Consider the following 27,403-nt stretch of genomic DNA (forward strand, 5'->3'; position numbering starts at 1 on the left):
CTTTCAGACAAAGATACATACCGGCATCCTTTCAGCAAATCCAATTTAGAAATATAATTTGCTTGTCCCACCTTTTCAATACAGTCTTCCAAATGTGTAATCGGATATGCATCAGTCTTTGAAATGGCATTGCATTGCGATTGTCCACACATAACCGTTAGGTACCATCTAGTCTTGGGATCACTACTTTGGCTTATTTCCAGTCACTGTAACTCACTTCAATTATGTTGTCTCAGAGCACCTTTTGAACCTGTGCTAACTTTAGAGAGTTATGCCAGTAGGGTGGTGCTTATTTGGAACACCATCTCCTATATCGACATCATGCATAATTAGTTTTGTCCTTCCCAACTTATTTCCATATATCTTCCCATGCGATAGTAAACGCTCTTCCAGGTCATATAGATCTTCCTCTGGAAGGCAACTCAATAACGTATCCCAATTTGACAACTTCGTCACTGTCCAATTTAATTTGAGGAATGTCCAATTCAGAATCCTCTGAACTTGGTTCTTCACTCTGTGTTGTAACCAATAACATAGCCTACTTTGGCTTTCCTTCCCTGTTAAAATACCTTTTGAATATATTCACATGACACACTTGGTGAGATTTCTTTCTGTCTGGAATCCTTATCAAACAGTTCACCTCTCTCAAGTTCCTTTTGACTTGATAAGATCCACTAAACTTTGTTTTTAAAGGTTTACCTATCACTGGAAGTAATACTAACACCTTATCTCTGAGAGCAAAATTGTGAGTTTTTGATTTCTTGTCTGCTTCCTATTTCACTGTATGCTGTGATACTTTTAAATGCTGTCTAACCAACTCTCCCACTCTATTTAATAATTTCCAAAAATTTGACACACAGTCCAAATATGTGGTCTCTAAATTCCGACTCGCCACTTGCTTCTTAATCAATTTTAGTGAACCTCTCACTTCACGCCCAAAAACTAATTCAAATGGACTGAATTTGGTTAGTTCATTTGGTGCACCTCTGACCACAAAAGTACAAACTGAAGTCTCTTATCCCAATCATCTGGATAGTCTTGACTATAACCCCTCAACATAGTCTTTAATGTCGGATGCCATCTTTCTAGCGCTCCCTGTGACCCTGGTTGGTATGCAGTAGATTTGAATTGTTTTGTTTATTCTTAAGCTGTCCATAACTTCCTTGAATAATTTTGATGTCAAGTTTGGCCCTTTATCTGATTGTATCTCTGTGAGTCGTCTGTATCTAGTGAAAATGTTGAGTAACTCCTCTACAATCATTTTAGTTGTGATATTGCATAATGAAGCAGCCTTTGGAAATCTAGTGCACACATCATTATTGTTAACAAATACTTATGCAGGTTTTATTACTGCCTGTGGCTTTCCAATTACTTTACATGTCTCAGGTATAACCCTTTATACCTGAAACATTGACTACTCCACCTCCTGATGCTGCCTGGCTTGGTGTGTTCTCCCAGCCTCCTGCTTGTCTACCTTGGATTCCAGCACCTGCAATTTTTCTGTCTCTATATATGACATATCTGGCAAACTTCAACTACATTCTTGTGCAGTCCATGTCAGTAAAAATGTTTTTCTAATTTAGTTTGAACTTTTCTCATTTCTAAATGACCCCCTAGAGATAGTCATGCACCATTCGCCACACCTCCATTCAATAACCCACTAGCAATATAACATGATGAACTTCTGTCCATTTCCCATCTGCCTGAATATGTGATGATCTCCATTTCCTCATCAAAACATCATTTTTAAGATAGTAGCATTCAGGGATACATTCAGATTCTTTTCTGTATATGCCTTTTGATATAATTGTTTTAACTTGTCAACTTTCTGCTATAGCCAAGTTAATTTATTTGAGCTAAAGGTGTCTGCTTTGTCATCTATCTGCTCCTGGTTTGTATCGACTATTTGATCAAACAGTCTCTCCCAATTCCACTTCAACGTTCTTATCTATACTTTTAGATCTCTCCTGTTTCAATTGGTGACTTTGTGACCCCATTACTACACGGTCAAGAAAAAATTCAGGATTTGTGTCCTATAGTAGCCTGAGTTACCACTGGCTTTTCAACCACAATAAGCAGCACTCCTACCCGTGAACCAGCTATAATATTAGCAGGAGCGAATTGTATTTGTGGTGCTAAGAGTTTGCCAGTACTCTTACCAAGACTTCTGGTTTGACCAGGGTCTCTTCTTAGATTCCTGAAACATTGTCTGTAGGCTTCTGGCACAAGCTCATATCCCCTTAAGGTGGCTTTCTTCACCTCCTCATACACCCCATACACATCCTCTGATAATGATGCAAATACCTCACTAACTCAACCTACAAGTTTGGTTTAGATCAACAAAACCCACATGGTCACTAGCCACTGCATTTGTTTCACCACCTTTTCAAATAAAATAAGAAAGGCTTCCAAATCTAGGCAAATGCGTGAATGTATTTGAACAGTTTCTCACCAGGCCTTTGGCTCCCATGAGTTTGCTCATCCTCACTAAGCTTACCTTCAGCCTTCATCCCCATCCTTTTAAGCTGACTTTCTTGTCTAAGTGCCAATTTTTGGAGTTAAAATTCCCTCTCTTTCTTCCTTTCCTCTCTCTCATTTTCTCCATCTTCTCTCCTTCTTTCTCTCTCTTTTTGTCTCTCCTCTCTCTCTCTTTCCTCTGCTCTTAATCATAATTCAAACTGTTTCATTTCTTTAGCCCTTTACCTGTCTTTTGCCTCTAATTCAAGCTGCTTCATTTTCAATTGAACTTTAGTCATCTCTAAAGATTCTGATGGTGTTTCCAGCAAATTTAAATGCTTGGGCTATTGCTGTAATTATCTCTTTCTTTCCAGTAGGAGGCAGCTCCAGCCCCAGCTTGTCTGATAATTGCAGAAGCCTGGTCTTAATCACCTTTTGTAAAACCCGCAAAATCACTTCTTCCAACCCCAGAAAACTCTTGGTGACTGAAAAAGCCATTGCTATCCAGAGCACTGTTTAAACCAACTGAAATCTACACCCAGGACAAAAGACCATACACCTACCATTCACAGCCTTTGAGTAAAACAACTCTCATCCCAATTTGGAACTATAGAACAAATCTGGCAAAGAGCCCCCAATCTGTTATAGGCCGGGCCTGACCCCCTCAAAACATTTTAAGAAAGTAGCCCAGACCCTAACTTTGTTTATTGTTTTAAGAAGGTATAACGTGGATATTCTAGGAGTAATGCAGGTGGCCCAATCACTTAGTTTTAAAAAAGGAGGATTTATTTGCAAAATTACCAAATGAAACACAAATGAAGGAGAACAGAATGCTGAATAACTTAACCTATCTGAAAACCCAACAGATTATCCTAGCTTAATCAAGCTGTTCCAAATACTTGCAACATTCCCCATAAACACCCTTTCGCAAAAAAAAAGGAAAAATCAAACACGGGGTCTTCCAGGAGGCACGGTGGCACAGTGGTTGGCACTGCTGCCTCACAGCGCCTGAGACCTGGGTTCAATTCCCACCTTAGGCGACTGACTGTGTGGAGTTTGCATGTTCTCCCCGTGTCTGCGTGGGTTTCCTCCGGGTGCTCCGGTTTCCTCCCACAGTCCAAAGGTGTGCAGGTAAGGTGAATTGGCCATGCTAAATTGCCCGTAGTGTTAGGTAAGGGGTAAATGTAGGGTTATGGGTGGGTTGCGCTTCAGCGGGTCGGTGTGGACTTGTTGGGTCAAAGGGCCTGTTTCCACGCTGTAATCTAATCTAATCAAAATCTAAAATATGTCAGAGAGAGGGAGGATCAACATGGAACTGCTTCTTTGTTTCCAGAAGCGTCACACCTGACTGACTACTTTCAGTGAACAGCCACACTACTAAAATCAAATCAAACCAAACCAGAGAAAACGGAGCTGGGATAACTTGCCACTCCTCATTGTACAAGTGTTTATTTTTAAACTTGAAAGCCTTTTTTCCGAGGCAGTATCTGTTAGCTATAATCAAATTGAGCACAAACCCTTCAAATCTAGACCTCTTGTAATCACTGCTTTTACGGCATCTCTGAAAAAAAGCCAAGGACAGCATAACTATGTTAAAGGAGCAGCATTGTCACAACCCTATTTCTCTGGCTTCTGGCAAGGGATCAGTGGTGACACAGCATATATTCACATTCAATAACATTGACCACTGATTCAAAATATATTCCAGTAAAGGAATGGTGTGTGCTTTGATATCTTTGGTTCATTACTTTGATCAAAAACCTTCCTGGTCGAAAATGAGGCCCACTTTGCATCACCACAGTGACGTCTGTGTTTCACAAACGGCCTATATTAGTTCATTCAGTCAGTCAAGACCGTTCTTCATCTTCAGGTTTGCAGATTAATTGTCCAGCCAGGGACCAAGAATCAGCTGTATGTATTATAGAGCATAATCTAAGTAGTTCTTCAAATGTTTTCTTTATATTTTTAACCGTATGTACATGTCAGATAGCATCTCTTCAGTTCAATATTGATTGCAATTTCATTCAATTTTTCCAGAGAAACCCAGTGACTATTATCCACCAGGTAACAAAATACATGATCATAAATGGATATGTTTGATTCCCTTACATTAATACTTGTCCACAAAGTTTTGATTACGTTGAAATGTGACTGTCAACTGTGGCTCAGTAAGTTTTCGCCTGGGGTCTGGATTGTCAAAATATAGTTGGTGTGCAGTACATGAGAGTGCAAGGTAGTTGCCTCTGCATGAAAGATCACATAGCCTCTTCATGATCAAGAAATTAGATCCTGATGTTATTTCTGAATCATTGAGGTCAGTTCCTCTCAAACACTTGTTTATTATTTATCCCTAGGTATATTTGTGTAAAACTGATAATGTATTTATTGTCTATACAGTTCTATATATGCGTGCTTACAATGTACCAATTGGTCATTTCCAATTACTTAATTAAGTGCTTTTTTAAAAAATATATTTTTATTGAAAAAAGGAATTTTTGTTTAGATATTAGAACAAATACAAAACAAAACGATTCAAAACGATACAAAGAAATCCACGAATTACATAAATAAATAATAACTAATAGCTAACAACTAACTGATGAATCATGACAGTAATAATAATACAGCTCTACGAAACAAAGTAAAAGCCCTCGACCATCAAGAGCATACATTTATACATATTCAGGTGTTCGTAGTTCCTCCTCTCTGGATGCCAGATTCATTAAACAGAATCGTCATGATCTTATAAAGGCCCTTATTAGTATGGCAGACAAATCTGTACCCAAGTAGTCCAAAAAAAGGCTGCCATGTCTTATAAAAATTTTCAGTTTTACAGTGCACCATACTTGTAAGAAAGTCAAAAATCACACAACACCAGGTTATAGTCCAGCAGGTTTAATTGGAAGCACCAGCTTTCAGAGCAACACTCCATCAGGTGATTGTCGCTCCAAAAGCTAGTGTGCTTCCAATTAAACCGGTTGGACTATAACCTGGTGTTGTGTGATTTTTAACTTTGTACACCCCAGTCCAACACCGGCATCTCCAAATCATGTAAGAAAGTCCAAAGGGATGTGTTTCATGATAGCTTACGCCATCCTTACATTCCCGGGGGATTTTCAGGCACCCACCCTAACAGAATGTTCATTCATGCACATAAAGTGAGAATACTGTAAAGCTTTTTTTTGTGCACATCTAATGGAGGTGGATTATCAAAGCCAAGAAGAAGAGATACCGAGTCCATCTCCACCTCTATCCCCAAGACCCTCTCTATTTCACCTCCACAGCGTTCCAGTATGCCAGCAGCCTGTGGCAGGAGCAGAGACAATGAGTGAGTTCCCATTCTCATTTTACGTTTAGGACGCATTGGAGATATTCCCACTTGAAATTTTGAAAGGCGGTCTGGAGCCAAGCAGACCCTGTGGAGAATCTTCAATTGCAAGGCATGAGTCCTGTTGCAAATTGAGATCCTCGTTGCATTTTCCCCAATATCCTCCTTTACTTCAGAAGAGATCTCAACGTCCAGCTCTCTCTCCCACACCTTACAGAGCCGTTCGGAATTGTCCAATGGGCCGTATCCCAAAAGGTGATAGACATTGCTGACAGGAAGTGTGTTCGCCACACTTGCACCCTCTTCTCTCTGTCTGATTATAAGAATCAGTTAGAAGTGTGGCTTCTTTTTGTATGAAATTTCAAATTTGAAAAGCACAGAAGAGATCCCTACTGAGCAACTCGTATTTCCAAGCCAACTGGTCAAAAGATGTCAGTATATCCTCCTTGAATAAGTCACCCAGGCAAGACACACCCCTAGCTGCCTATAGTTTAAACCCCGAGTCCATCCCCGGCTGAAGACCCAACATACCAACTATGGGTGTAAAAAATTACATTTTGGCAAATTTCCCTCCATGCTTCAATAGTATTAATAACTATTGGGCTATGGCAATAGTCCTTAACTGTCCTCATTTTGTCCAAGAACAGCAAGCTAGTAAGGTGACAACTTGCCTGAGATACTTCAAATGTCCAACCATAGTGAGTGCGGGTCACTATTGACAGCTTAATTGATAGTCTGGGAGGTCCACTCCTCTCCCAGTCTGTGGAGTAGCTGCAGGTTGTTAGTTTAATAAGTGGTCGCTTGCGATAACCAATAAAGGAACTGAACCAGCCGTTCAGCCTTCTAAATGTTTGCGTAGTAAAAAGCAAAGGAAGTATTCGCATAGGATACAGCAGGCAGGGGAGAATGTTCATTTTAATGAGGGTTATCCAATTTAGCCAAGAGATTGGAAGCGCCTCCCATCTCAAGGATCTTGTTTGATTCTGTCGAATGAATGGGCAAAATTGGTTTTAAAAAGCTGATCAAAGACGAGAGCGATGATAAGTAGAGAAAGCCCTCCTATGACCATTTAAATGGAAATCAAGATTCGTCCTTAGGACCAGGCATTTTCGAGACACCACCGTTGGTATGGCCTCTGATTTTGCAAAGTTGATCTTGTAACCCAAAAAGCCACCAAACAAATTAATGCATTGTATCAGATGAGGCACCGAAACTGTTGGGCTTGATAAAAAGACAAGAACGTTATATGCATACAATGCAATCTTATGTAACTTTGTCCCCACTTCTGGAGCAGATATATCGGGATCCCTACATATTGCCTCCACCAGCAGTTCAATCACCAATATGAAAAGCAACGGTGATAAGGGACAGCCCTGTCGACTGCTCCTAGGTATATTGAAATTGTTTATTTCATCATTGGTGAGAACCATAGCAAGAGGGTCACTATACAAAACCTTTACCCATCTGATGAAGACCTCACCCAGGCCAAACTGCTTTAAAGTATAAAAATGGTACTAGATTAGAGTGAATCCTGATGAAGGGCTTTTGCCCGAAACATCAATTTTCTAGCTCCTCGGATGCTGCCTGACCTGCTGTGCTTTTCCAGCACCTCTCTAATCTAGACTCTGATTTCCAGCATCTGCAGTCCTCACTTTTGCCTATAAAAAAAGGTACGTCTACTCAACCCAGTCAAATACCTTCTCCACGTCTAGAGAGAGATCACAAATCCATGTACGGATGGCTGTTGACATATTTGGATCATATTGAGTAACCTTGTGACATTACTTGATGATCTGCAACCTTTTATAAAACCCATTTGATCTTCCTTAATGATGTAGGGCATCAAAGTTTCTAGTCTTAGTGCAAGAGTCTTAGATAGGACTTTGAAATCGTCATTCAGAAGTGAGATATGCCTATAGGAAGCACAGTCCTCCAGTGCCTTCCTTTTTTTAAGGGAGATGCCTCTCTTAAAAATGGCGGGAGGAGGCCACGACTACGTGAGTCGCTAAACATACTAAGCAGCGGTCCTGACAGTGTATTTATAAATTGCTTATAAAACTCACTTGGAAGTTCAACAGGACCAGGTGCCTTTCTATTTCTGAAGCTGCCATGCAGCCTCCAGCACCTCTTGCACTGACAGTAGGATATTGAGGAGAGACTTTTGCTTAGGGGTCACTCCCGGGAGCTCCAAATTCTTAAAAAAAGACTCTACCATAGCCCACCCATCCTCAAACTTTCAGACTAGTATAGTCGGGAGTAAAATTTCCAAAATGCCGCATTAATCCTTTTAGGATCATGGTTAAATTTCAGTATATTCCCTGATTGAGGTAATGGCTTGGAGAGCACTCCTTTTCCTGGCGAAATACACTAAGTACTTGCCTGGCTTATCCCCATGCTCAAACAGCCTTTGCTTTGCAAATGTAAGCTCCCTCTTAGCTATTTGTTGAGCATGGAATTCAGTGCGGACTGAAGCACTGAGATCCTCTGCAATTTAGCCAACGAAGGCCATTTCTTACTGGCAGAATAGGAATTAACTCACCCCCTAGAATAGGCTTTAGCAGTTTCCCAGAGAATGGATGGATTACTGGCCAAAAAGCCCTGAATTCAGTAGAAAAGAATTCAGTAAACTTGCTATCTTTCAGGATAAAGGGAGCCAGTCACCAATGCCTCAAACCCACTATAGTATCATTACTCTTGACCATTAGATACACTAGAGCATTATCAAAAATAGTGATATTGCCAATTGTACATGACACCACTGAGCCCAAAGAGATCAGTGCTGGTATGGCATCTGTGCAGGTTCGAGAAAAACGTAAAATCCCTGTCAGTAGGGTGAAGGTGCCTCCAAACATCTACCAGTCCTAGTTGAACACACAAATCCCATAATTTCTTAGATCTTGAAGAAGATGTTGAGGGGGGTTTGGGCAACCTGTCTACTGTAGGATCTATTAGAAAATTAAACCCCCCCCCACCATGATAATATGCTGAGATGCAAGGTTAACCAGTTTAGAAAGTGTGTCTATCAAAAACTTGAGGGGGTGGGCCAGGGGGCAATAAACATTTCAGATCCCGTGTTCTTCCCCATTTATCAAAGGTTTGAGGATTACAAATCTCCCATGTGTGTCTTTAATAAACTCTAACAACTTAAATGGGAGCTTCTTCCTTACAAATATGGACACCCCCCTAGTCTTAGTATTGAAAGATGAGAAATAAACCCGCTCATACCCATTCTGTTGCAGTCTCAAATGCTTTGCATCATCTAGGTGTGTTTCTTACAGTAAGGCAACGTCCACCCTCTCCCTTTTAAGACTGGAGAGTACCATCTCCTTCTTGACCAGTGAGTGACTTCCCTTAATGTTCCAGATATATCACTTGAACACACCCTTAGCCATGACCTTCTATAGTACCATTTAGACTCCAAAGAGGAAGAATTCAAACTGTGAATCACCAAGCTTCAGTACAAGAAGATCCACAAAACACAAAAACTACATAAACTAAAACAGCTACAAATAAACAAACCTACTAAACTTGCAAAAACTATGTACATCAAAAACAGAAAAGCACTGCTCACCTTCCATCCGCTCTGGCATGCCAACAACACAAAGATTCTTTCTTCTGCCCCTGTTCTCAAAGGCACTGATTTTCTCACCTGAGGCACTGATTAGATCCCCCCCCACACACACACACCCCATTTCAAAGGGGGCACCTACACATCCCAAAACCCTACCAACCATCACAACCACCCTCCTAACTCCTACTAGCTAGGGTCGCGACACAAACACAGGCAACCCAGGATAAAGGATCCAAACAAAAGGTAAGAAAAAACTAGATTAGTAAATATACACAAGTAAGTTAAAAGTAAATGCATCACCCATTCCTTGATATAACAACTTAGAACTTAAAGATAAATGCTCTATCCATCCCGAACATAATTTAACACAACTTATTACCAATGAAAGGAGACTCCACCAAGTCCTCTCTGAAGAAGGACAAACCTGAACAACTCTGTTACCTGTGCCTATTCAATCGTCCGGCTTAAGTCAGCGTGTTCACAAAGTCAAGCTTTCTCTGGCGAGTCAAATAAATGTACGGATCCATTATGATTAATCCGAAGCACTACTGGATATCTTAAAGAGTACTGGATCCCAAGCTCTCTCAATCTCTTCTTGATGCTGTTGTAGGACTTCCTTTTCTGGATCACTGCTGCTGAAAGAACTTGGAAAAGCATGATCCTGGAGCCCACGCCACCAATGCCTTCGGACACTTCCCTTGAGCTTTGGAAGCTTCCATGACTCTGCGTTTGAATTTTATAATGATGGAACCATACCAGGACAGGGCTAGAGGGCACTGGTCCGTTCTGGTATCCATGTCGTGACCTGGAAGGCGCTCTCAATTTTTATTCTTCCTTTTCAGCCTCCAAACTAAGGAATTCCAGGAACCACCTTTCAAAGAAGACTGCTCACCTTCCATCCGCTCTGGCATGCCAACAACACAAAGATTCTTTCTTCTGCCCCTGTTCTCAAAGCCATCCACCAGATCCAGCAAACCACAGGCCTGTGCTTCCATGGCTTCAATCCAACTCTTGGATGAATCAGCCTCTGCATCCACCCTTTCCACTCTGCATTCAAACTCATCAGTCTTTCTCCCCACGTCTTCCAGATACTGTTTGTGCTTTTGCAGCCTAGCAGAGACTAAGGTCAGCTTTTCCTCAATTGTTTTCTTCAATCTGCTTCCCCAGGACCTCGCAAGATTTGGTAAGCTCCTCAACCAAGGCCTGGTGAATAAATAAGCCCACTGCCTTGGTGGATTGAGCCGCGGCCCGCCTCCTTTCTTTGGCATTCTCCTGTGGCAAAAACAAAGGTAAGCAAGATTTTCAGGTTCTTTAACTCTTTTACTGTTTTTTTGTTCACAGTGGCATGGATGGGACGGGTTCTAATTCCGTCCTGCCAATGGTGTGGTCCGGAGCCCAGCAACGTGATCCTCCTAGGTCGTTGCCATCTTGGATCACCCCCCGCTTGCTTCACTACTTTGACTAAGGTCTTTCTTCTGTCTCATTTCTATGCATTGAAGCTTGCAGAACAAAAAAAGTCTGTTACATTTGCTCACTTAATGGATGTGACTACAGATCAAGACACTTAATCAGCTTGAAACCACTGGAGGATTTTGCCGTGACACAAATGGACAGAATAAATGCACATCAGTCATTCTATATCAACGCCATATTTTGAGAACTCGAAAAGCTCCTAACTGCCAGAATCTCAACAGACTGTTCTGGATCCAGTAGCTGGACTTGTGTGCACAGGCATGTGCACAGATTCTTAAAATAGGCTGAACTCCTGACAAAGCAGAGCTCATGAGGAATGTGTCAATTGACACTCTTGTAGTTGTGGGCTTGGTACCACACAGTCACTGGATCACTTTTCATGCACTGGCCCTTGAGAGGAAGTACTTCAAATATTTTTGAACTTTACAGTTGGATCAAGACCAGTTTATAATTTCTGCTGTTTCTTTGGGAGTACTGCCAGATTATGCCAAAATTAGTGATAAAAATCAGTGTTTGCATGTCGTCTATTGCATTACAATAGCCATGCCCATAAATTGAAATGGTGAGCAATTCTGCTAAATGTGTGATGTATATTTTGCTGCATTTTGTTTGTTATATTGATAGGAATCATTCTGAATTTAGATTTGCATGCGTTTATCTTCAGCATAGCGACCTGTGGGGCACACGCAAGGACTAGATCATGGTTTTGAGTGACTGAGCCTGTATTACAAACTTCAGTTTCTGTTTGTAAATGGTTTGACCATTCTTAGGAATGAACATTAGTGGTTTCAGTGGCACAATGGCTCAGTAGCTAGCACCATTGCTTCACATTGCCAGGGACCCGGATTTGATTCCAACCTCAGGCGACTGTGTGGAGTTTGCATGTTCCCTCTGTGTCTGTGTGGGTTTCCTACGGGTGCTCTGTTTTCCTCCCACAATCCAAAGATGTGCAGATTAAGTGAATTAGCCATGCTAAAATTGCCCAAAGTGTTCAGGGATGTGTAGGTTAGGAGCATTAGTCAGGGATAAATATAGAGTAGGGGAATGGGTCTGAGTGGGTTATTCTTCGGAGGATCAGTGTGGACATGTTGGGTTGAAGAGCCTGTTTCCACACTGTAGGAATTCTGTGATTCTGAATCAGTGAGTTTTGTGACAAAATTTGTTTTGTTGTTCCCATTTTTGTTAGTTATACATTTGTATTTTAAACAATCTATATCCTGTTAATGATTAAAGCTTTTATTGTTCTTTTCCAGAAAAAACAATCGACTACTATCCACCAGGTAAGAGTACCTGCTCATGAGTGACTGCTGGTGATGCCCTGATGATGATCCTTGAATGCAAGATTGCAATGAATCTAAATATTAAGGTGTTACCTGTGGTCCAAGTGGCAGAAAGTTTGTGTCTTGAAGCAAAGTGTGTTCAAATTCCAGCCCAGGTCACACAAGTACCAACCCAGTTTTAAATAAAAGTCAGTAAATTCAGATTGACTTCAGCAAAGACATACTCAACTCTGTCAAATGTGTGCAGTTCACTTCAGCACCATGTGGAGACTGGCAGGATATTGAGAAAGTTGTCCCACAGCACAAGCACATCACATAGTCACACTCAAAGAAACATACCATTCAGCCAACATCCCAGACTTCGCCATCAGCAGTAAGGTATGACCATATCAGGTCCTGTCCCCATTGTAGGATGATCCACAGTATGTGGAAACATGCTGCTATGAGGTCTGGAGATCATGGTCATTAAAGTCATGAACAATGACTTTGAAATTTTTAAATAGTCACAGGATGAGGTAAAAATATAAAAAGAACCATCTTATAATTATTGAGACCATAATATCTCAGCTGATGTATCAGTGCCTCTTGTTCCACAGCACTTGGAAGTTGCACAGCTTGCAGACTGGTTGGGGAACTTCCATGTCCATGATGTAGACTACTGGCCAAAGCCCAATAGTCATGTCTGCTGGACTGGGCCTGCATACTATGGTTAAAAAATGAGCACGAGAGTAAAAAGCTTCTTGAGCACTTTGTCAACTAGCTTGCTGATGCAGATCTCCATGCCCATAAATTGAACTGCTGAACAATTCTGCTAAATGTGTGATATGTACTTTGTTGCATTTTGTTTTTGTATTGGCAGGAATCATTCTGCAGTTAGATTTGCAGTGTTTAGCATTGGCATAGCACCCAGTGGGACTACGTAATAGTAAGATCATTGCTTTGAGCTGCATTCTGTTTGAAAATGGTTTGACTATTCGTAGGAATGGGCATCAGCAGTTTTGTGACAAAAGTTGATTTGTTATTTCTGTTTTTGTTGTTTATACATTTGTATTTCAAACAATCTGTATCCTGTTAATGATTAAGCTTTTAATTGTTCTTTTCCAGAAAAACAGATGGACTACTATCCACCAGGTAAAAGAGTACCTGCTCATGAGTGACTCCTGTTGATGTCCTGATGATGATCGTTGTGTGTGAGATTGCAATTAATTCAAATTATAAGGTATCACCTGTGATCCAACTGGCAGAAATTTTGTGTTTGAGGCAAAGTGTGTTCAAATTCCAATCCAGGACACACATGTACTAACCCAGTTTTAAATAAAAGTCAGGAAATCCTTTTAAACCTTTCCTATCCATGTATTTGTCTAAATGCTTTTTAGATGTTGTTAATGTACCCACCTCAACCACTTCTGCTGGCAGCTCATTCCATATGCATACTATCCTCAGTAAATAAATGTTGCCCCTTGTGTTCCCATTTATTGTTTCCCCTCTTTCCTTAACCTGATGCTCTCTTGTCCTTGTTTCCCCAATCCTGGTAAAAAGCCTGCTGCATGCACCCTATCCATGCCTCTCAAGATCTTAGTGAAATCCATATAGACTATGTCTACTGCCTACATCAACGTTCCTGATCACTTCAAAGAAATCTAACAAATTTGTGAGGCATGATCCCCCACGCACAAAGACATGCTGACTACTCCCAATCAAACCCTATCTTTTCAAGAGGATGTACATCTTATCCATTAGAATCTTCTCATGCAACTTACCTACCACACAGGATAGACTTCCTGGTCTTTCATTCCCAGCTTTTTCTTTGCAGCCCTTCTTGAATACAGACACAACATTCACTACCCTCCAGTCTTCCAGGTCTTCAACCATGGCTAACGATAATGCAAATATATCAGTTAGGGCTTCCGTAAATTCTTCTCTAGCCTCTTGCATGGTTCTTAGATCTCTCTGTTCAGGACCAGGAGATTTATCCATCTTCATACATTCTAATTCATGCAACACCTCCTCTACTATGCTATGTGCTGTCCCCAAAATATGACCACTAACCTCCCGAAGTTCCCAAGACACAGAGGAGAAATATTCACCGAGGACTTTACCCATCTCCTCTGGTTCCACTCATACATGTCCACATTGTTCTTGGTGGTGTCCTATTCTCTGTTTAGTTATTCTTTTTCCATTAGTATACCTAAATGAACTCTTTGGATTCACCCTAATTTTCTCTGCCAAAGCTATCTGGTGTCTCCCTGTTTGCCCTCCTGATTTCCTTCTTCAATAAAATCCTGTATCCCCTATATACCTCCAGGGATTCCCGTGATCCCAGCTGCCTGTACCTGAGCCATGCTTCCTCTTTTCTGATCAAAGCCTCTATATCCCTTGTCATCTGAGGTTCCCTATTCCTGGCAACTTTTCCCTTCACCCGAACAGGAACATATAGACCTTGAACACTAGCTATTTCACTTTTAAAGGCCTTCCACTTGTCGGAGGTCCCTTTGCCTGCAAATAAACTAGTTGAATCAACCCCTGCAAAATTCCGTCTAATTCCATCAAAATTCGCCTGACCCAATTTAGAATTTGTACCTATGGACCAATTTTATCCCTTTCCCTAAGTATTTTAACATTAGTAGAACAATGGTCACTGGTTACAAAGTGCTCCCCCATTCTCTCCTCCGTCATCTGTCCTGCCCTATTTCCCAAGAGTAGGTCAGGTTTTGCCCCTTCCCGAGGCGGACCCTCTATATACTGCATGAAGAAACTTTCCTGAACACACTTAACACATTCCACCTCATCTAAGACCTTAACATTACGGCAGTCTATGTTAGGAAAATTAAAATCCCCTATGATGACAACCCAATTGTTCCTGCAAGTTTCCCAGTCTCCCTGTATGTTTGTTCCTGGAACTTGGAAGTTGCACAGCTTGCAGATTGGATAGGGAACTTCAATGTCCGTGATCTGGAATAGCAGAAATACAGGCCAAAGCCCAAAAGTCAAATCTGCTAGATTGGGTGTTCATGATATGGTGAGAAAATGAGCACAAGAGTGAAAAGCTACTTGAGCTTTTTGTCAATTAGCCTGCTCATGCAAACACCTTAATACCATCTCAGTAATGTTGAGAGGCACAAAAAATATCTCCTTTCTTCACACTACGGATAGGCAGCATCATGCTGTATTGCACCTCCAACATGCTGCATTGCATAGGTTCAGAACAGAGTGCATGAAGGATACTTGACAAATGTAGATTCTTCTTAATTTAGGCTAATGTCTGTGGACTTTGAGAGAGGCAGAATGCCTGGATATGAAAGGGTTAGGACTCCTCCAAATACCTGACCCAGTGTGTAGTATCACATTCTGAATAATTGAAGCAATGTTACCATGATAATTAATGTTCCCCATAGCAAAATGTCAGAAGAACAATGCAAATTGACACTGTTAGTATCCTGTGACCTGCTGATACAAGGATCATCTACAGTCTTCTGATGCTTGCGTGGAAATTATATTAATTATTTGTCATGATTTTTCAAAATTTCATTGTGAAATTCATTCACACTCATTGATACTTTACTCCATTTTTCTGGGACCTTTATGTTTGTGCCAAATGTCTGGCAAGGGATCAGTGGTGACTCTGCATGTATTCACATTCATTAACATTGACCGTTGATTCAAAATATATTCTAGTAAAGGAATGATATGTGCTTTAATATCTTTGGTTCATTACTTTGATTGAAAATCTTCCTGATCCAGAACGAGGCCCATTTTACATCAAGGAGATAGTGAGGGCTGCAGATGCTGTAAAGTTGATAAAATGTAGAGCTAGAAAAAGCACAGCAGGTCAATCAGCATTAGAAGAGCAGGAGAGTCTACATTTCGGGCAGGACTCTTCATCAGGACAAGGGAAGAGGAAGGGTTCTGTGAAATAAATGAAGGGGTGTGGCTGAGGTAAGGATTGGTGGGATTGGCAATAGATGGATGCAGGTAGGAGGTGATTGAAGTTGTTCAGTGAGAAAGGTGGAGCAGGTAGGTGGACAGGTTAGATGAGGTCAAAGAGGTGGGGCAGAGAGGGACGGCAGGACCTCAGATGAGGTGGGGGCTGGGGAGATTTGGAAGCTGGTGAATTCTATGTTGAGGCCATAAGGTTGTAAGCTCCTGAGGCAGAAGATGTGGTGTTCTTCCTTCAGTTTGTACGTGGCCTTGCTTTGATGGTGGAGGAGACCCAGGGTGGACAGATCCTTTGGGGGATGGGAGGGGGAGCTGAAATGGCTTGCAACCAAGAGAAGGGTTGATCGGAGTATACGGACCATAGATATTCCCTTAACTGGTCCCCGAGTTTGCGCTTGGTCTCTCCAGTGTAGAGGAGACCACATCAGGAGCAACAGATGCAGTAAATTAGGTTAGAGGAAATGCACATGATCCTCTGCCAGACTTGGAATGATTCTTTGGGGTATCAACACAGTAAACACTGTGTTCCGCAAATATCCTGGATTGTTCATTCAGTCATTTAAAACTGGTATTTACCTTCAAATATTTAGATTAATTGCCCAGCCAGGAACTAAGGAATGAGACAAAAAATCTGCAGTTGCTGGAATCCAAGGTAGGCAAGCAGGAGGCTGGAAGAACACAGCAAGCCAGGCAGCATCAGGAGGTGGAGAAGTTGACATTTTGTATTTTAAAGCTGATCTAAGTTGGTTTTTTTCATGTTTTCTTTATGTTTTTAAACATATGTGCATGTCAGGGAGGTCTCTTCAGTTCAATATTGATTCCAGTTTCATTCATCCTTTCCAGGAAAACCAAGAGACTGCTATCCACCAGCTAACAAAGTACATGATCGTAAATGGATATGTTTGATTCCCTTCTCACTTGCTCCCATAGTTTTGATTAGGTTGTAATGTGAGTGTCAGCTGTGGCTCAGTATGAATAAATCTCATCTTTGGGGAAAAGTGTCCACTTTAAGTTTTCACCTGAGGTCTGGATTATTAAAATGTAGTTGACAGTGAAGTGGTGGGAGAGTACAACATTGTTAGAGATACTTGCCTCTGCATGAAAGATCACCTCGCACCCTCATGGTCAAGCTATTAGATCCTGATGTTATTTCTCAATCGTTGAGGTCAGTTCGTCTCAGATACTTGTTTGTTATTTATCCCTAGGTCTACTTGAGTAAAACTGACAATGTGTTTATTGTCACATTTCTATGCATGTGAGCTTGCAATGTACCAACTGGCCATTTCATTTGCCCTGTTACATCATAAGAACTATTGAAAATGCTTCACTCACTTGACTAAGATCTTTATTCTGACAGATTTCTGTGCATGGAAGCTTGCAGGACAAAAATTGTCTGTTGCATTTGCTCACTGAATGAATGTGACTATATTTCAAAATACTTAATGAGTTTGAAACCACATGAGGCTTTTGTCTTGACATAAGCGTTGCCTTATAAATCGCAACTTACTCCAACCTCGCCCCTTCGTAACCTGCATTCCTCCAATCCCTTTGCTCCAACCCAAATCTCACTATTAAACTTGCCGATAAGGGGGCTGTGGTGGTAGTAAGACAAACTGACTTCTATAGCGCTGAGGACAAATGCCAACTCTCTGACACCACCTTCTACAGTCCCCTCAATTATGACCCCACCTCTGATCACCAAGCCATTATCTCCCAGACCATCAACAACCTCATCACTTCAGGAGTTCTCCCATCCACAACCTCGAACCTGATAGTTCTCCAACCTCATACTGCCTGTTTCTATCGCCTATCCAAGGCTCAAACTGCCAACTGACTCACTCAACCCATTGTCTCTGCCTGCTTCCTGCCCCACTGAGCTCATCTCTTCCTACCTTGATTCCATTCTTTCCCCTTTGGTCCAGGAACTCCCTACCTGCATTCAAGACTTAACCCAACCCTCCACCTCTTCCAAAACTTCCAATTCCCTGGCCCCCCAATACCTCATCTTCACCATGAACATATAGGCCCTTTTTACCTGTATCCCTCACATGGTGGGCCGAAAAGCCTTCCACCTCTTCCTCTCCCATAGGCTCAACAATCCCCCCTCCATTGACAGTCTTATTCATTTGGCAGAACTGCTTCTCACCCTCACCAATTTTTCCTCTGATTCCTCCCATTTCTTACAAACCAAAGGGGTAGCCATGAATACACACGCATGGGCCTGAGCTATGAGCTATGTCTGCCTGTCTGTTAGATTCGTGGAACAATCTCTCTTCCATGACTACACAGGCACCATCCCTCACCTCTTCCTATATTGATGAGTGCATCAGTGCTGTCTCGTGCTCCCACAAGGAGCTCTAGCAGTACATCAACTTAGCCAATGTCTTCCACCCTGCCCTCAAATTCACCTGGACCATTTCTGACATCAACCTCCCCTTCCTGGACCTCTCCGTCTCCATCTCCGGAAACCGACTCACCATTGATACCCATTTCACACCCACTGACTCTTAAATTGCCTCTTACCCGCCCTTCTGCAAATATTCTAAACCGCACTCCCAATTCGTCTGCCTCTGCCATATTTGCACCCAGGATAAGACATTCCGCTTCAGGACATCCCAGACATCCTCCTATTTTAGGGACCATAGTTTCCCCTTCTCAGTAAGTAGGGATGCCCTCAACAGCATTTTCACCAACTGCAATCAGACCCCACCACCAAAAAGATACTTCCTTGCCTACCCTTGTCCACTTTACACAGGGAGCATTCATTCCCGACTCCCTTGTCAACTCTACACTCCCCACCAACCTTTCCACTATTTCTGTTTCCCTGTAACCATACGCGATGCAACACCTGCCCCCACACCTCCCATCTCACCTCTGTCCAAAGCCCCAAACAATCTTTCAAGATCCAACAGAGACCTGCACTTTGTCCAACCTCCTGCGCAATTGCTCCTGATGCGGTCTCCTCTATATTAGGGAAACCAAACGCATATTCGGGGACTGGTTCGCAGAGCATCTGTGCTCTGCATGCATCAACCAACCTGACTTTCCAGTTGCCATCCATTTTAAGTGCCCCTCCCACTCCCCAGTGACATGTCCATCTTTGGCCTCCTCCAGTGGCAGATTGAGGCCATACATAAAATGGAGGAATAACACCTGATATTTCAACTGGGGAGCTTACAGCACAATGGCATCAATATTGATTTCACCAGCTTCAAAATTTCTCCACCCCCAGCCTTATCCCATGTCCAGCACCACCCTCCTCCTCACCTCCCTGACCTGACCTTACCTGTCTATATTCCGACTCACCTAAACACTCCACCCCTCCCACTGACCAATCACAATAGCACAATAGGCCCCTATCTGCAGCCACCCATCACCAGCCCACCTACTCTCCCCCCCAGTCCTGACAAAGGGTTTCAATCCGAGGAGTTCACCTTCCTGATCCTCAGAGGCTGTCTGGCCTGCTGTACTTTTTCAGCTTTGCACTCATTGACTCTGGCTTCCAGCATCTGCATTCCTTACTGTCTCCTTATAAATGCATGTGAGTGATTCTACATTAACAATAGATTTTGAGAACTCAAAGAACTACCAACTGCCTGGGTTTCAATGGACCATGTTGCTTCCAGTGCCTGGCTTTCTGTGCACAGCCATATGCACAGGTACTTCAAATGGGCTGAACTCCTGAGAAACCAGAGCTCATGAGGAATGTGTCAATTGTAAGGAGGGAACTTGTGCCTGGATTTGGAGGAAGTAGGTGAGGTCCTTAATGAATACATTGCTTCAGTGTTCACTACTGAGAGGTAGCTTAATGTTTCTGAGGACAGCGTGAAACAAGTTGAAATGCAAGGACAGGTTGATATTAGGAAGGAGGTTGTACTGAAAATTTTGAAAAACGTAAGGATAAATAAATCCCCTGGGGCAAATGGCATATACCCTATGTTTCTACAGGAAATGAGGGAAGAGATTGATGCACTTTTAGCTATGATATTTACATCCTCAGTGTTCAATGGAGTAGCCCCAGATGATTGGAGGGAGGCATATATTATTTCCTTCTTCAGGAAAGGGAATAGGGATAATCCTGGGAATTACCAGTCTGTCTTACATCAGTTGTGGGCATTCTAAGAGAATTCTGAGAGATAGGATTTAGGATTACTTGGAAAACCATAGTTTGATTGGATATCGTCAGCATGGCTTTGTGAGGGGCAGGTCACGCCTCGCAAACCTTACTGAATTTTTTGAGAATGTGACAAAACATGTTGATGAAGGTACAGCAGCGGATGTGGTCTATATGGATTTCAGCAAGGCATTTAGTAAGGTTCCCTATGGTAGGCTCATTCAGAAAGTAAGGAGGCCTGGGATACAGGAAAACCTGTCTGTTTGGATAAAGAATTGGCTGGCCCATAGAATACAGAAGGTGGTGGTAGATGGAAAGTATTCAGCCTTGAACTCGGTAACCAGTGGTGTTCCGCCGGGATTGGTTCTGGGACCTCTGCTCTTTGTGTTTTTATAAATGATTTGGATGATGAAGTGGAAGAGTGGGTTAGTAAGTTTGCTGATGACATGAAGGTTGGTGGAGTTGTGGATAGTGTGGAGGGCTGTTGTAGGTTGCAACGGGACATTGACAGGATGGAGACCTGGGCTGAGAAATGGCAGAATGTAAGTTCTTCACTTTGGAAGGTTGAATTTGAATGCAGAATACAGGGTTAAAGGCAGGATTTTTGGCAGTGTGGGGGAACAGAGGGATCTTGGGGTCCATGTTCATAGATCCCTCAAAGTTGCCACCCAGATTGATAGGGTTGTTGTGAAAGTGTATGGTATGTTGGCTTTTCATTATCTGAAGATGGTGGAAATGTGGTTCGGGGGGACAGAACATGTCCAAAAACTTGGAATGAGTGCATCGCCAAAGTGAGGCTGAAATGGGCTTTTGGGAGCACTGCTCCATTTCCATTTAGAGTAAAAACCCAGTCATCAGGTGTGAGGTACTCTTGGTGCTGTTGTACATGGTGCAGAATCTGCACCATTTTAATCACCCAAGCCATCATCCACTTCATCTGGAGGTCCAAGATGGAAAGAACATCCTCATCCTGAAGGTCACCTTTGTGTGCAGCTGCACAAGCTGTATACAGACTTTCAGTATGCAAACACCAAGTGTCACTATGTACTGAGATTCTACTTATCCCTGGAGTTGTAAAGGACAGGACTGGCTTTGTTGCCGCAGAAAGCTCCAAGTAGTTGGACCATTCCATATCATTTGTCCATAATGAAGAAATTTGCAAAGAAAATCACCTTTGACCACAACTCCTTCAGGAAGTGGTGAGCACGTGGCATCCTCAACAATCTGTGGGAAAGGGAGAGGATGGAGCCTGTAGTGTTGTTCCCTGGACAGACTGTGAAACTCATTTGGCAGAATGCCTCATCACCAGAACTTTCCAACAAGCACCAAGACATCGTTTGGCTGCTAGTGAAAGAGAGAACTTTCATATATGCCTAGTCAGTCTGAACCCCCACATGCTGCTTTAAAGCAGGACTTTGAAACTGTTATACATCTTCTACTGGAATGTGCTTTTGCAAAGGAAGTCTGGAGAAATGCAGTGGTTTTTGTCGAGGCTCGTCCCAAGCAGTTCTGTGAAGCAGAACTCTGTGCTATGTGGTCTGTTTCCCGGGACACACACTGAGACAAATATCGACTGTGCCTGGAGAAGAATCATTCTCGCTGTCCGAAACTTGTTGGTTTTCCAGTGCAAGGAGTTGACCTTGACCCAGTATTGCAGACTGGCACATTCCAAGATCCAGGACCGTGTGCACTAAAGCTTGTGGCAGCTGTTGCCCTGGCACAATGGGGGAAAACCATTGACCAACCACCTTTCAGCTGAAGGCCAACGGGGGTCCATCCAGTTATAGGACTCTCCTGGTACCTCAAATCTGTGTAAATAGTATCTTGCATAAGCAAGAAATGCCTTGATTTTGTTGTAACTGTCAGGAAAACTGGCAGCACTATGGCTCAGTGATTAGCACTGCTACCTCACAATGCCAGGTTCGATACTACCCTTAGCCGACTGTGTGGAGTTTGTATGTTCTCTCCATGTCTGCATGGGTTTCCTGCAAGTGCTGCAGTTTCCTTTCTCAGTCCAAAAATATGCAGCTTAGGTAGATTGGGCAATTTAGTATGACCATAGTGTACAGGCAGTTGGATTAGCCTGTGGGAAATACAGGGTTACATGGGTGGGTGGGTCTGGATGGGATTCTGGATTGGAGGGCCGGTGTGGACTCGATGGGCTGAAGGCCTCCTTCCATACTGCAGTCTACTCCAATGTTTATTTGTTCTTCATATGTTAGGACTATACAGAACCAAACTGCTTGAATGAATATATATGGATATAAAGATTTTTTTTATGAATTAAGACTATTTCTGAAATATGAAAAAAGAGGTAGCAGCCCAATGGTATAAAGTTAGGAAATCATGACTCTGGATGTCCTGAACAATGACTCTGAACCACTTAAATGGTCACAGCATCAGTTCCAAATGTCCAAGGAAACAGTTTTATAATTATTGTTACAGTCTCTCAGCTGATGAGTCTGTGCTTCTCTTTGTTAAACTGCTTGCAAGATACGTAGCTTGTAAACTGGATGAGAGACTTCAATGTCCATTATCTAGAATGGCTTGGCATAGCAGAATGAGTAGCCAAATCCCAAACGACAAATCTGCTGGACTGGGCCTGCATGTTGTGGTGAAGAAAGCTATTTGAACTCTTCCTCAACTATCCTCCTGTTGCAAATACCTTGATCTATGACAGGAATGTTGGCAGTGACAAGTATGCAGTCCTTGCTGAGAAATATGTCCTTTCTTTTCACTGGAGACAAACAGCATCATGCTGTGTGGCACTTAAACCATGTTGATCACAGAGGTTTAGTATAGGTCTGAATAGGTATCATGAATGATACGACAGAGCTGTCTGTCTTTCTTTTTCATTCACACTTTCTTATGGCTTGGAGAGAGGCAGAATGCCTGGATATAAAAGGATCACATTTATCCAATGCCTGACCCAGTGTGCACTGTCATTACACAATGATTGAAATGAGCTAACCTCCTGGACAGTGCAAATTGGTGCTAGATGGATAATCTACAATCCACTGAAACTTGACAGAATGAGATTCATTGTCATGGCTTTTCAAAATTTCACATTGTCATTCTCAATCAGATGAGGACCAAATTTTCCTCCACTTCTCAGAGTTCTGAAACAAAAACAGAAATTGCTGTAGGAAAAGTTCAGCAAGTCTGGCAGCATCTGTGGTGAGAAAGCAGAAGTGTCGAGTGGAGGATCCATCTCAGCTACCTCCAATGGTCACCAGCATCACAAATACCAGTCTTCTGCCAATTTAATTCACTCCATATAATATCTGAAAACAATTGGAGGCACTGGATCCTGCAAAGGCTGTGAACTCTTCTGGCAATATTCTGGCAATAGTACTGAAGACTCATACTCCAGAACTTGCTGCTCCTCTAGCCAAGTACAACAATGACATTCACCTGACAATGTGGAAAATTGCCCAGGCAGTCCTGGGACAAAAAACACAGAACAAATCCAATACTAGAATGGACATCACGGTGGTTCAATGGTTAGCACTGCTGCCTCAAGCGCCAGGGAGCCGTGTTTGATTCCAGCATCAGGTGACTGTGTGGAGTTTGTGCATTCTCCCCTTGTCTGCGTGGGTTTCCTCTGGGTGCTTCGGTTTCCTCCCATAGTCCAAAGATGTGCAGATTAGGTGCATTGACCTTGTTAAATTGCCCAAATTCCATAATGTTCAGAGATGTGTAGATTAGGTGCATTATTCAGGGGAAATGTAGAGTAATAAGATAGGGGAATGGGTCTGGGTGGGATACTCTTTCAAGTGTCGATATGAACTTGTTGGGCCAAATGGCCTGTTTCCATATTGTAAGGATTCTATGACAACCAGTTGCCACCCCAACAATCTGCTCTCGATCATCAGTAAAATGATGGACGGTGTCATCAACAGTGCTATCAAGCAGCACCTGCTGAGTAATAATCTGTTCAATGACAACCAGTTTAGGTTCCACCAGGGCCACTCAGCTCCTGACTTCATTACAACCTTCGTTCAAAAATGGTATGTTTGTCTTTATCAGACAGTGCATTGAGTATAGGATTTGAAAGGTCATGTTGTGGCTGTCCAGGACATTGGTTAGGCCACTTTTGGAATACTGCAGTCAATTCTGGTCACCCTGATATAAGAAGGATGTTGTGAAACTTGAAAAGGTTCAAAAAGGATTTACAAGGATATTGCCAGGGTTGGAGGGTTTGAGCTATAGGGAGAGGCTGAAGCTACTTTCCCTAAAACATCAGAGGCTGAGGGGTGACCTTAGAATCCCTACAGTGTGGAAACAGGTCCTTCGGCCCAACAAGTCCACACCGACCCTCCGAAGAGTAACCCACTCATCCCCATTCCCCTACCTTATATTTACCCCTGACTAATGCACCTAGCCTACACATCCCTAAACACTATTGGCAATTTAGCATGGCTAATTCACCTAACCTGTACACGTTTTGATTTTGGGAGGAAACCAACGCAGACACGGGGAGAATGTACAAACGTTGAGCCATCGTGCCACCATGGAGGTTTATAAAATCATAAGTAGCATAGATACAGTGAATAGCCAAGATCATTTTCCCAGGGTGGCTGAGTGGTTACGGAGACAGGGGAAAGATTTAAAAGGGATCTAAGGGGCAACGTTTTCGTGCAGGGGGTGGTGCATGTATGGAATGAACTACCAAAGGAAGTGATGGAGGCTGATACAATTACAACATTTAAAAGGCATCTGGATCAGTAAATGAATAGGAACAGTTTAGGGGGATGTGGGCCAAATGCTGGCAATGGGACTAGATTAATTTAAAATATCTGGTCAACATGAACGAGCTGGACTGAAGGATCTGTTTCCATGCTGGACAGCTCTATGGACAAAAGAGCTGAATTCCAGATGAAAGGTGAGAGTGACAGACCTTGACAACTAGGCCATATTTGACCAAGTGAGCCTAAGCAAAACTGGAGTCAATGCATATTAAGGGGCAAGCTCTCCACTGGTTGGAGTCATACCTTGCATATAGGAAGATAGGTGTTGTTGGAGGTCAGTTATCTCAGCTTCTGGAAATCTTTGCAGGAGTTCCTCAGGGTAGTATTTCAGACCCAAGCATCTTCAGATGCTTCTTTGGTGACTTTCTGTCCATTGTAAGGTCAGACCTGGGGATGTTCACTGAAGATTGCACAATATTCAGCACCATTCACAACTGCACCAATACTGAAGCAGTCTATGTTCAAATGCAACAAGAGCTGGACAATATCTATGCTTGGGCTGATAAGTAGCAAGTAACAGTTGCACCACACAAATACCAGGCAATTAGCTTCTCCAATTAAAGTCAATCTAACCATTGTCCTTGACATTTAATGGTGTTACCATCTCTGAATCTCCCACTATCAACATCTAGGGGTTACAATTTGTCAGAAACTCAACTAGACTCACCATCTAAATACAGTGCCTACAAAAGCAGATCAAAGGCTAGGAATACTGCAGCAAGTAAATCATCTCTTACTTCTCCACTTTCCTGGTTGGGTGTAGCTCCTACAACACTCATGAAGCTTGACACCATCCAGGACAAAATAGCCTGCTTGATTTGCACCACATCAACAAACATCCAATCCATCCTCTGTCGATGCTCTGTAGCAGAAGTGGGTCCTATCTACAAGATGCACAGCAGTAATACACCAAAAATCCTTAGACAGCACCTTCCAAGCCCATGACCACTTCCATCTAGAAGGACAAGGGCAGCACATATATAAGAACACCATCACCTGCAGGTTCCCCTTCAAACTGCTCACCATCCTAGCTTGGAAATACACTACTGATACTTCTCTATCATTGGGTGAAACAATTCAAGAAAGCAGCTTACCACCACCTTCTCATGGTGACACAATGGTTAACACTGCTGCCTTACAGTGCCAGGGTTTGATTGCACCCTTGGTTGACTGTCCGTGTGCAGTTTGCACATTCTCCCTGTTTTTTGAGTGGGCTTCTGCCAGGTGCTCAGATTAGGTGCATTGGCTACACTAAATTGTCCCTCGTGTTCAGGGATATGTAGGCTAGGTGGGTTAGCCATGGAAAATGTAGGGTTGCAGAGATAAGGTAAGGGTGTGAGTCTAGGCGGAATGCTCTTCTGAGGGTTGGTGCAGACCCGGGCTAAATGGCTTCTCTCTGCACTGTAGGGATTCTGTGTATCTCAAGGGAAACCATGGAAGAGCAATAAGTGCTGGCTAGCAACCATGCCCCATGTCCCACGAGCGAATAAAGAAACGGTTTTGTTCAAGCACTCAAATAGCTGCTGAATCCCCAACTATCAACGGATTGTGATACTTCCAGTACTTGGTGCAATATGCAAGGCATGTACACAAATTATTCAAATGAGTTAACTTTCTAACACAAAACTCACCAAGACTGTGTAAAAGTTCTGATAATATACTGAAGCTGTCCATTGACCCTTGAGAAAGAATTAATTGCATTATTTGTAATACTTTCCCAAAACTTCATAATGAGGTCAAGACATGTTGTTTCATGCTTTTTGTTTGGGAGCACTGCCAGATTGTGCCAAGATTAGTGTTGATACAGTGTAAATATCCAGGCAATCACTTTGACCATGCCACAGAACTGAAATGGTGAGAGATTCTCATAAAGTGTGTGATATCTATTTTGATTTATTGTGAGATTGATAATATTTAGATCAGGTTGGCACACAGTTACCTCCAGTATTGCAGCTATGTACTTCTCAGTCACTTTAGCCTGTTTTGCAGATTCCGTTGCAGGAATGTGCATCATTTCTGACAAGTGAGCATCAACTATTTGTATGAATGACTTTTGTTATATTGCTTTGTGTTTTTCCTTTCTGTTGTTTAAATTTTGATATGTCAAACAATTATCATCCTGCCATTGATTCAAGATTTAACTCTCTCTTCAAGAAAAACCTACCAATTACTATCTACCAGGTAAAAGTGTAGATGCTCATGGTTGAATACTGTTACTCTCCTAATGATGACTGCTACCTAGGATTGTAATATGTCCAAAAAGTGTCAGCAGTGGCTCACTTTGCAGAAATTTTGTATCTGATGCATAGTAAATTTAAACTTTACTCCAAGGCAAACAAGTGTCAACAATCCAAAAGAAGTGAACAGACAGGCTATCTGGCATTGACCTTGGCAAAGTCACTCATAGTCCAGTTGACACTGCAAAGTTCAATTCATCACCATCCACTGACTTGTGACATGTTGTGAGATCTGTCCTACAGAATTGTCATATGA

General features: G+C 42.4%; 1 protein-coding gene across 1 annotated transcript in view; it reads left to right on the forward strand.

Moving 5' to 3' along the window:
- Positions 1–27,403, forward strand: part of LOC140493352 (intestinal mucin-like protein) — a 99,751-nt gene that overhangs the window by 23,410 nt on the left and 48,938 nt on the right. Inside the window, exons 5-7 of the mRNA XM_072591751.1 lie at positions 4,495–4,521; positions 12,083–12,109; positions 13,214–13,240. Of these exons, the coding sequence (XP_072447852.1) occupies positions 13,222–13,240 (19 nt within the window). The 5' untranslated portion in view covers positions 4,495–4,521; positions 12,083–12,109; positions 13,214–13,221. The remainder of the gene's footprint in view (positions 1–4,494; positions 4,522–12,082; positions 12,110–13,213; positions 13,241–27,403) is intronic.

Source organism: Chiloscyllium punctatum, chromosome 22 (assembly GCF_047496795.1).
Source record: "Chiloscyllium punctatum isolate Juve2018m chromosome 22, sChiPun1.3, whole genome shotgun sequence".
NCBI lineage: Eukaryota > Metazoa > Chordata > Chondrichthyes > Orectolobiformes > Hemiscylliidae > Chiloscyllium > Chiloscyllium punctatum.